Source organism: Oncorhynchus masou, chromosome 31, assembly GCF_036934945.1.
Source record: "Oncorhynchus masou masou isolate Uvic2021 chromosome 31, UVic_Omas_1.1, whole genome shotgun sequence".
In the NCBI taxonomy this organism is placed as follows: domain Eukaryota; kingdom Metazoa; phylum Chordata; class Actinopteri; order Salmoniformes; family Salmonidae; genus Oncorhynchus; species Oncorhynchus masou.
The window spans coordinates 42,575,613-42,587,345 of NC_088242.1; the positions used below are offsets into that span (position 1 = coordinate 42,575,613).

Consider the following 11,733-nt stretch of genomic DNA (forward strand, 5'->3'; position numbering starts at 1 on the left):
ACTGCAAAAAAACGTGCGGCAAAGCAATGAATACAAACTGTATACAACACATTACTGAGTACCATTCTCCATATTTTCAAGCATAATGCTGGAGTCATCATGTTATGTATGCTTGTAATCGTTAAGGACTGGGGGAGTTTTTCAGGATAATAACAAATGGAATAGAGATAAGCACAGGCAAAATCTTAGATAAAAACCTGGCTCAGTCTGCTTTCCAACAGACACTGGGAGATCAATTCACTTTTTTTTACCAACTGTTCGTGAGTGGCCGAGTTACAGTTTTGACTTAAATCTACCTGAAAATCTATGGCAAGACCTGAAAATGGTTGTCTAACAATGATCAGCAACCAATTTGACAGAGCTTGAAGATATTTGAATATAATAATGGGCAAATGTTGAACCATCCAGGTGTGCAAAACTCTTAGAGACTTACCCAGAAAGACTCACAGCTGGAATTATTGCCAAAGGTGCTTCTACAAGGTTTTGACTCAGGGGTGTGAATGCTTATGTAAATTAGATATGTATGCATTTAATTTTCAATCAATTAGCAAAAATGTTCCATTTCTGTACACTTTTTCATTATGGCAGATTGTTTGTTGATGAGTCCATTTTATATTCAGGCTGTAACACAACAAAATAAGTCAAGGCGGTATGAATACTTTCTGAAATTACTGTACATACACTAAACTGCCAAAAGTATGTGGAAACCTGCTCGTCAAAAATCTAATTCAAAGATCATAGGCATTAATATGGAGTTGGTCCCCCATATGCTACTTTAACAGTCTCCACTCTCCTGGCAAGGCTTTTCACTAGATGTCGGAAACATTACTGAGCATTAGTGAGGTCGAGGACTGATGATGGGCGATTAGGCCTTGTTCGCAGTCGCCGTTCCAATTCATCCCAAAAGTGTTCGATGGAGTTGAGGTCAGGGCTCTGTGCAGGCCAGTCAAGGTCTTCCACATCAATCTCAACAAACCGTTTCTGTGTGGACTTCGCTTTGTGCACGGGGGCATTATCATACTGAAACAGGAAAGGGCCTTCCCCAAACTGTTGCCACAAAGCTGGAAGCAGAGTATCATCTAGAATGTAATTGTATACTGTAGCGTTAAGATTTCCTTCACTAGAACTAAGGGACCTACAGTAGCCCAAACCATGAACAACAGCCCAGACCATTATTCCTCCTCCACCAAACTTTAGTTGGCACTATGCATTCGGACAGGTAGCATTCTCCTGGCATTCGCCAAACCCAGATTCGTCCGTCGAACTGCCAGATGGTGAAGCGTGATTCATCACTCCAGAGAACGCGCTTCCATTGCTCCAGAGTCCAGTAGTGGTGAGCTTTACACCACTCCAGCCGACGCTTGGCATTGCACATGGTGATCTTAGGCTGCTCGGCCTTGGAAACCAATTTCATGAAGCTCCAGACGAACAGTTATTATGCTGATGTTGCTTCCAGAGGCAGCTTGGAACTCAGTAGTGAGCGTTGCCCCCTTCACTCGCCGGGTGTGTTCTGTAAGCTTGTGTAGCCTACCACTTCATAGCTGAGCCATTGTTCCTCCTAGACATCTCCACTTCACAATAACTGCACTTAAAATTGACCAGGGCAGCTCTAGCAGGGCATAAATGTGACGAACTGACTTGTTGGAAAGGTGGCATCTTATGACGGTACCACTTTGAAAGTCACTGAGCTCTGCAGTGAGGCAAATTTTACTCCCAATGTTTGTCTACGGAGAATGTATGGCTGTGTGCTTGATTTTATACATCTGTCAGCCACAGGGATTACGTATCACTGCAGAATGCTGTAGTAGCCATGTTGGTTAAGTGTGCCTTGAATTCTAAATAAATCACTGACATTGTCAACAGCAAAGCACCTTCACACCTCCTCCTCCATGCTTCACGGTGGGAACCACACATGCTGAGATCATCCATTCACCTACTCTGCGTCTCAAAGACCGAAAATCTCAAATTTGGACTCATCAGACCAAAGGACAGATTTCCACTGGTCTAATGTCCATTGCTCCTTTTTCTTGGCCTAAGCAAGTCTCTTCTTATTATTGGTGTCCTTTTGTAGTGGTTTCTTTGCAGCAATTCGACCATGAAGGCCTGATTCACGCAGTCTCCTCAAAACAGTTGATTTTGAGATGTGTCTGTCGCTACTCTGGACGGTTCTGACCTAGAACATGTGGACAACTACAAATACCTAGGTGTCTGGTTAGACTGTAAACTCTTCTTCCAGACTCACATTAAGCACCTCCAATCCAACATTAAATCTAGAATCAGCTTCCTATTTTGCAACAAAGCCTCCTTCACTCATGCTGCCAAACATACCCTCGTAAAACTGACTATCCTACCGATCCTTGACTTCGGCAATGTCATTTACAAAATAGCCCCCAAAACTCTACTTAGCAAAATGTATGTAGTCTATCACAATGCCATCCGTTTTGTCACCAAAGCCCCATATACTACCCAGCACTGCAACCTGTATGCTCTCGTTGGCTGGTCCTCACTACATATCCGTCGCCAAACCCACTGGCTCCAGGTCATCTATAAGTCTTTGCTAGGTAAAGTGCCGCCTTATCTCAGCTCACTAGTCACAATAGCAACGCCCACCTGTAGCACACGCTCCAGCAGGTATATTGCATTGGTCATCCCCAAAGCCAACTCCTCCTTTGGCTGCCTTTCCTTCCAGTTGTCTGCTGCCAATGACTGGAATGAATTGCAAAAATCTCTGAAGCTGGAGTCTAAAATCTCCCTCTCTAACATTAAGCATCAGCTGTCAAAGCAGCTTACTGATCACTGTACCTGTGCACAGACAATCTGTAAATATGACACACACTCTTGCTCTTTTGCACCCCAGTATCTCTACTTACACATCATCATCTGCACATCTATCACTCCAGTATTAATGCTACATTGTAACTATTTCGCCTCTATGGCCTATTTATTGCCTTCCTCCCTACTCTTTGACATTTGCACACACTTTACATAGATTTTTCAATTTTTCTTTTCTACTGTGTTATTGACTATACATTTGATTATGTGTAACTCTGTGTTGTTGTTTTTGTCGCACTGATTTGCTTTATCTTGGCCAGGTCGCAGTTGTAAATGAGAACTTGCCTACCTGTTTTTTTACCCCCTTTTCTTCCCTTGTCTCATCGCTGCAACTCCCGCACAGACGAAGGTTGAGAGCCATGCATCCAAAACACAACCACACTGCTTCTTGACACAACGCACATCCAACCCAGGAGCTAGCCACACCAATGTGTTGGGGGAAACATCGTACACCTAGCGAGCTGGCCAGCTTGCACTGCACCCAGCCTACCACAGGAGTCACTAGTGCGCAATGAGACAAGGATATCCCTGCCAGCCAAACCCTCCCTTACCCAGAAGACGCTGGGCCAATTGTGCATCGCCACATGAGCCTCCCAGTCGCAGCCGGCAGCAGCAGAGCCTGGGCTCGTACCCATAATCTCTGGTGGCACAGCTGGCACTGCAATACAGTGCCTTAGACCACTGCACCACCCTGGAGGGCTATCTGTGCTGTTTTTGCCATATTATGGACTTGGTGTTTTACCAAATAGCGCTATCTTCTGTATATGACCCCTACCTTGTCACAACACAACTGATATGCTCAAACGCATTAAGAAGGAAGGAAATTCCACAAATTAACTTTAACCAGGCACACCTGTTAATTGAATTGCATTCCAGGTGACTACCTCGTGAAGCTGGTTGAGAGAATGCCAAGAGTATTCAAAGCTGTCAAGGCAAAGGGTGACTACTTTGAAGAATCTCAAATATAAAATATATTTTGATATGTTTAACACTTTTTTTGTTACTACATGATTCTATATGTGTTATTTCATAGTTTTGATGGCGTCACTATTATTCTACAATGTAGAAAATAGTTTAAATGAGTAGCTGTGTCCAAACTTTGGACTGGTACTGAATAGTGTATGTGAATTTGCTCAGTGTTTGAGTTCAGTATGTCAGAGGCTGAGATGTTGAGACAAGTTTGCTCTGAGCCTGTGGTCAGGAATTGTATACTTTCTTGAACATGTCCCATCAAATGTGTTTTGCTGACTGTCCACTGATTAGGTCTAAGCAACAAGCCATTAGTCCCTGTCATGTTTTAGATAATATGAGTGTGTTTAAATGTTTCTGTTTTTGTTATAGTTTAATTATCGATCTAAGAATAAAACAAATATATTCCGACATAATCATTTTAGTCCCTATTTTATGAAAATGATCCCATTGCATTTTTTTTTACATTATGAAAATAACCAAAAAGCACATCTTCAACAATGGGTTGAAGTTTAGGCTCAATAAAGGTTGGGTGAATCTTGGCACTTGATAAAAGGCCACACCTTATCCTTGAGACGTAGCCCCTTGTTAAAGCAGGCTCTGCAGCAGTTACCGGTTAGCAACGAGTGAACCTTTACCTTTGCCCGAACCTTTGCCCGTTACCTTGTAGTCTGCATCGCTCTACTGACTCAAACTGTTATGTGTAGGTCAATATCTAATGATAGAATTAGTACACGCATGTAAACATCATTGTCACGTTGCGCTCCTTTAGTTCCTTTTTTTCTTCACACTTGCTGCCAGAGATGACAGAGGGATGTTCTGGGCTATTTTATTGTTCCTGATACCATCATGTGGACCCCATAATTAATAGAATGACAAAAATATAAGTACATCTATAGAAAACCGTAAGTGGTTGTGCGCCATTCAAAAACTAGGCCTTACATATGCGATTAAGTGTCACCTTGATGTGAAAGAAAGGCTTTGCTGGTACTTAAATTGCTTTCACTTTAACTGGCGCCACGATGAGAATTACAGACACTGACATTAAAACAGCTGTCAAACTGCTGAGATTAAGAAACTATTTTGCCTAGGGGGGGGGCAATTAAATCACCAGGATCAGATATTTATACCGTTCATTCGATTGAGTCAGAATTGGCCGTTCTGATGGGAATTTGATCCTTCCTTATAAACCAAGTAGCCCATAGGGTAGACCTATTTGGATAAGATTTCCGTTAGTGAATATTAGTTATAACGTTTATTATTGAGGGTTAATTATGACCTACTATTGCGTTATAATAGTGTAAAATACTGGATGTTTGAAAACGCATGTGCCTATCTAGATTATTGTGTTAGTTAAACTAAGATCAATAATGCACCTGCCATGTTTTCCATGTCTATATGCTTTTTAAATAGCCCATGGCTGAGGTTTATCATTTGACGGTCAAAGTGTTTCATTCAATGAAGTATATACAATGAATATGCCAATATTTGGTCAATTTCCCTTGTAGGCATGTGTTGTCAACATAAACAAATAGCTTATCTATCTGCATCTACTCAAATGAGAGTGACATGGAAATAGCCTTAGGCCTAATACTACACGTGTTTGGTATCTGACCCTTAGCGGGGCTTGAAGCCTATTGGCACCAAGTGACCGCTCAAACCCCAAATCACTGCTTGTCTATTATGAACGTTTCTAAAAAATGTTGTTCTGTTTTGGTAACACAATCTAAATCAATCTTACAAAGGATGGCCAATTTCGCAAACTTTTAGACCACCTAATTGATTTGCTTAAATTTTTATTTTAAACAACGTTTTAATAAAAATATGCGATTAATCAATGTTATTTGCACTTTGAGTTAATGGAAGGAAACTTTTACTGCAAAAATAGTTATAAATAACATTAGGCTATATTTAAATTACTGGACTTTCTGTTTCAAAATAAATGATTTATTATGTTACGTAAATCGAGCAGCGCACTGTGCGCAAATGATTGTTTATCAAATCGTTTGAGTGACATTACATTAGTGGCTGAAGGAGTGCATTCACGAAACATATGTTAATGAACTTAATGAGTCTTTCCTGCAGGCTCGAGTGACATCGTAGGTATTCGAGACCAATCAGAGCGCACGCTGATGGAAGGCAGTGGGGTTTGAGGCACACCGGGTCTACATGAGTGTCTGGAGGATATTGTGAGGTTTACGAATGATGTAAAGAAGGGTTGACTTTTATGTGGTTCTTTTTTTTCCGTTTCACAGATCCCTGGATGTACATTTTCTTCGTTTGGAATAACTTTTTTTATACAGGCAATGTTATTGACTTGATGGTGGATACAGTTAAACTTTTACTCGCTCTCCAACACTTCTCAATGCATCCCTTTTTAGACGGACGGTTTTATGGACTTCTGTATTAGCTAATGATGTCTATAGGTTTCATGCCTGATAGTTTGAATTCTTCAGATCCCTCCAAATCGACCTTTTTCGAGTTTGGGCACGGGCACCCTGCGCACCAGCAGCATTCCCAAGGACACTCTCACATCTACCCCGTTAGTGGTTTACAATCTGCCGGACACTCTCAACACGGTAGTCCCTTCTCCCCCAGCGCGTCCTCCTATGGCCGCTCCCTGGGCTACGCCTACCCCAGAGCGGTGAACACTCATCACCCGAGTGCCTACATGCCCTACCAGCACAACAATCACAGTTTGGCGCACTCCAGATTAGATGAGACAGGTACGTGTAATATATATATCTGTTAGTTCCTCACAGCTCTTGGCCTATCACACCACCATATCATTTTTTAAATAAATAAAACGCGTCGTCTACAATGAAAGTGTGCAATGTGTAAAATGAGTGTGGATTGTATGGAACTGTGCTTTAAAATGTAGGCCTATTGCAATTGAAGGCTACATATTATCAGATGTAGGCTAAATTATCAGACGGTTCTTTGTAGGCTATGGTAGGCCTATACCTCAGATGTACATGCATTATACCTGTCAGTGTGTACATATTTGTTGTTTACAAAAATTGTCCTAATCAAATCAATACAATCAAACGCAATTTACAGTCAGTGCTACGGTAATCAAAATGTTTTCCTACTTTAAATGCATGTCAGGCATTTTGGGGTTATCTTTACTACTCGTGTTCCGTAATGAACACAGATGGAGTCATTCATTTTATTAACCATCATTTTCTGTGGGTTAGCCCGATTATGCATGAGTACTTCAAACAGTCGTTTACTCCCATTATTAGTCAAGATAACAAAGCAATTCCAGAAAAGAAGAACCATTTCATCCATGCACCGCACTATAGTGGTGTCTATTTATTGTTCAACTGTGGCATTTTCATAGGAGACACAGCCTGACATTTGGGCATGCAGCCTGAATTCCAGGCCGTGAATTTCAAAGTAGCCTAGGCATAGGCCTATGTTGATACAAACTCTTACATAGATACTAGGCCTTATCTTCTGCCCTGACGTAAAGTGGAAAGTTGTAAATCAAAGTGAATGTAGGCTACACCCGATTGGGCTACTGTTCAGCGCAGTTTGACTGAAATTCTCTCTTCTATCCACAGACCATGAGAAGTCTACAGTGATTGAGAACGGGGAAATTCGTTTGAATGGTAAAGGAAAGAAAATACGCAAACCACGGACCATCTACTCCAGTCTTCAGCTACAGGCGCTCCAACATAGGTTTCAGCAGACCCAGTACCTGGCTTTACCCGAGCGCGCAGATTTGGCGGCTAAATTAGGGCTGACCCAAACACAGGTGGGCTAAATTAAACTTGACATAATAGCCGTCAACAGTAGGAAATGTGATTTTAAAACTATCTTATACTATCTTAGTAGACCAATTACCAAATTATAATACATTATTTGTTAAGTGTTGTATTTCTAGGTCATCCTTATGTTCAGGCCTAAGAAACCAAATAGTTTATAACAATTAAAGTGAAGTGCAGACGGGTTAGATAGGTACAAAACACCTCATTAATCGTTTTAAATACACATTGTATTTATTTCACTTTTTCCCTATTAATTTCAATAAATTCCCAATCTGGCCCTCAAACCACCACGGTCACCTAATAATCCCCAGTTTGCAATTGGCTCATTCATCCCCTTCCTCTACCCTGTAACTATTCCCCAGGTTGTTGCTGCAAATGAGAACGTGTTCTCAGTCAATTTACCTGATAAAATAACGGATAAATTAAATAAAATTAAAGATCCAAAGGCCTCTCATAACTTAATGCTACTGCAAGACTGGACTATTTGAATTTATGCACAGATCCACTTACTAGCCTTCTTGATAGACGTGACAGATACTTAAATATTATGCAATGCTGTCTACTAGCATTTTGACAATTTTTTCCAGAAATGTTGACATGAAACCCTTGAATCTGTCTCACACAGGTTAACATTTGAAAATGTAACACCAATACTGCCACAAGTTCATGTTTATGTTTGATTGTAGAAAAACACAAAACAACCTTCCCCTATAGTTGTATGGAGAGGGTTTACATAGATCACAGATCTGTGGGTATTATTGTGGCTTTCTGCACTGCTCAAGACCAACTGAAAAGGCTAATTGAGAGCTTTGTTAAGTCAATTTCTTAATGCAGCTTTATTCTTAGTCTTAAATTACCATTGCGGCTAAAACCTTCTCACAGAGAGCTCTCTGTGACTTAAAGCAAACATAGCTCAATTGCAATATTGCAAGTCCAAATAGGCTTAACAGAGTAACAGAAAGACTGAAATACATGCTGCCACTCTAAACTATAGGCCGATGTATTGTCTTTATAAACATCCGTGTCTAATTACCAACAATCTTTTGGTCAAAGTCATGTTAAAGCACACTTATACATTACCACAGAAATGGGCATAGAGCAGTGCAATGAAGGCTGTGGGAACACACACACACAGTTTACAGATTGTAACTGAAGAAAATAGGACAAGTAGGCTGTCATGCAGATGGTCTATTTTCAAAGTCATTGTTGGCATTATTCATTTATGTCAGGTGAAATTCTGAAATCTAAGGTTGAAATAGAGATTATGGCAACCATTTCCCTTGGACCTATAAACATAATGAAAGGCAAATAAACAGGTGGTGAGCATAATGTTTGGGTCTAACATCTCACCATGCACATCTGTCTTTTATGGGAAACATTTTCAAGCCTTTAAACATTGTTTTGCTCAATATATTTTAGCTATACTGTATCGGCAACACTTCTATTCAATTTCTAAAATCAATAAAATTAATATGTTTTTAAATGATAGGCAATCCTAGGTTGATTGAATTAAATTGTCATTCAAAACAGTCCCTGGCAAAATCTCTGAACTACACCATCCTGTCTGGGTCTGATTTGGCTTTGTGTCTTGTTGCTATATATGAGAATGGTTTGACTTTGTCCACCTCAGGCTCTGTGGCTTTTATTTAATATTTTATACCGTCGTAAAATCGATCAGAATAGCATCTTGTTCTGACTAAGTAGAATACATCATACATAGAAATGCATCTGACCTCCCTCCTTGTTTACAGTGTTATATTCAAGCTCGCTGGGGCTATTCTATTTTACTATATTTTTAGCATTGGATTGTTGTCAGACTCATGCATCATTGGACTCATAAAATGTTGAACAATAGGGGAGCTAGCATTTAATGAACTAGTGAAGTGTCGCTCATCCATTTTGCTGAATTGCAATAGGCCTAATGGTTCTGGATCCATGCACTGACTGGCAAAGTTGAAGAAATGTGTTAAAATTATAAGAAGTGTAAGAACGAATGCCACTTTCTGGGCTATTTTCCTTTTAAACGTATAAAATTGTTCCAATTTTCAATGTAATTTCAAAATTATAAAATGTGAATATGACAAGCCTTTACGAGTTTGCAAGCCATGACGAATGTAAATCATTTCTATTGTGTGGAAGATAATTGTTTAATGATTGTTGTGGTGGTGGAGAGAGGGATGTCATAGCATACGCTGTAATATGCTGCTTTCCCCTCATATTTTCACTTTCTAAACATCTATTTGATCTTTTTAGATTAAAATATGGTTTCAAAACAAGCGCTCGAAATATAAGAAGATACTGAAGCATGGCAGCGGGCCAGAGGGGGAACATCTCCACAGTACGTCATCTATTTCTCCTTGTTCACCCGGAATGCCTCAACTTTGGGAGGTGTCAATGGCAAACAAAGGGACCCCTACGCACCCCAACAATTACATGAACAATTTTGGTCACTGGTACCCAAACCATCTCCAGGATCCTATGTCCAGACCTCAAATGATGTAAGCAGACCATCTCAACACACTGCACGGTGCTGCAAAACTCACCCGGCCATTTCTAACTTTTCAAGGGCCATAAGGCTATATCTGCCTACCCCACACCCGAACACGTCTCATCTAGCCTATCAAGTTTGATTTGCGTGTTTAATTAATGTCAATTATCTTTTTTTCTTTCATTGCAATGTAGCCTATGTTTTTGGGTGACGATTTGTATTTCTTGTGTCCACTTTACGCACTGTTCTTAATTTTTGGAATGGCTTTGGTGAGAAATGTGCTGTCAGGTGGCAACATGCTTATGGTTTGATTCCAGCAAGGGACATGCACCTGAATATGTGTGGCAATTGGTTATGACCGTATTATTAATGTGATTAACAGTAGTGTCCCAGGCAGTCCATGTTTGGATAGCTTCGTCACAGCAAATATGAATTTATTGTGCATATACATTTCAGAATTGTTTGATATGCACTGATGGATCTCAACGTCTATTATTGTGAAGGTGTCAATAGTTATTGAACGTTTTAAAGTGCTTTCTTTGATATACAGAGCCTTCAGAAAGTATTCACACCCCTTTACTTTTTCCACATGTTTTTGTGTTACAGCCTGAATTTACAATGGATTAAATTGGGATTGTGTGTCCCTGGCCTACATGCAATATCTCATAGTGTCAAAGTGGAATTTTGTTTGTAGAAAAATGTTGAAAGTGAATTAAACATTTAAAGCTGAAATCTCTTGAGTCAATAAGTATTCAACTCATTTGTTATGGCAAGCCTAAATGAGCACAGGAGTAAAATGTGCTTAACAAATTGTATAGTAAGTTGCAGGGAATTATTCCAAGTTCAATAATAGTGGTTAACATGATTTTTGAAAAACTACCCCATCTCTGTACCGCACACATACAAATATCTGTAAGGTCCCTTTAATCGAGTAGTGAATTTCAAGCACAGATTCAACAACAAAGGCCAGGGAGGTTATTCAATGCCTGGCAAAGATTAAATAACTTTGCCTATTGGTAGATGGGTAAAAAAAATAATCTAACGCTGAATATCCCATTTAGTATGTTGACGTTATTAATTAGACTTTGGACGGTGTATCAATACACCCAGTCACTACAAAGATACAGGCGTCCTTCCTAACTCAGTTGCCGGAGAGGAAGGAAAACGCTCAGAGATTTCACCATGAGGCCAATGGTGACTTTAAAACCTCTTAAGGACCCAACCCTTTTTTGAATTTAAAGACCTAAAATGACATCCAAATCTAACTGCCTGTAGCTCAGGACCTGAAGCAAGAATTTGCATATTTGAAGTTTGCGGAAATGTGAAATGAATGTAGGAGAATATAACACATTACATCTGGTAAAAGATAATACAAAGAAAAAAACATGAATTTTTTTGTGCCGTGATATATTATTCCAGCCCAGGTGCAATTTAGACTTTGGCCACTAGACAGCAGAAGTGTATGTTCAAAGTTTTATACTGATCCAATGAACCATGCATATCTATTCAAAATGTCGTATCAAAACTGCCCAAATGTGCCTAATTGGTTTATTAATACATTTTCCAGTTCATAGTTGTTCACTCTTCTCAAACATTAGCATGGTATTATTTCACTGTAATGCCTACTGTAAATTGGACAGTGCAGTTACATTAACAAGAATTTAAGCTTTC

The 11,733-nt window shown here is 39.8% G+C and overlaps 1 protein-coding gene across 1 annotated transcript; it reads left to right on the forward strand.

Moving 5' to 3' along the window:
- The first annotated feature begins 5,930 nt into the window (after window positions 1-5,930).
- LOC135523962 (homeobox protein Dlx4b-like) lies at window positions 5,931-10,798 on the forward strand. The gene is made up of 3 exons (XM_064951004.1): window positions 5,931-6,527; window positions 7,368-7,561; window positions 9,828-10,798. The coding sequence occupies exons 1-3, from the start codon at window positions 6,215-6,217 to the stop codon at window positions 10,074-10,076; spliced, it is 756 nt and encodes a 251-aa protein (XP_064807076.1). The 5' UTR covers window positions 5,931-6,214; the 3' UTR covers window positions 10,077-10,798.
- The last annotated feature ends 935 nt before the right edge of the window (window positions 10,799-11,733 follow it).

Excerpts from the sequence above, each read along its gene's own strand:
- LOC135523962 (XM_064951004.1), top strand. The coding sequence starts at position 6,215 with ATGATGTCTATAGGTTTCATGCCTGATAGTTTGAATTCTTCAGATCCC. Across the intron at positions 6,528-7,367 it reads CTCCAGATTAGATGAGACAG|ACCATGAGAAGTCTACAGTG; the intron begins GTACGTGTAATA and ends TTCTATCCACAG. Across the intron at positions 7,562-9,827 it reads TAGGGCTGACCCAAACACAG|ATTAAAATATGGTTTCAAAA; the intron begins GTGGGCTAAATT and ends TGATCTTTTTAG.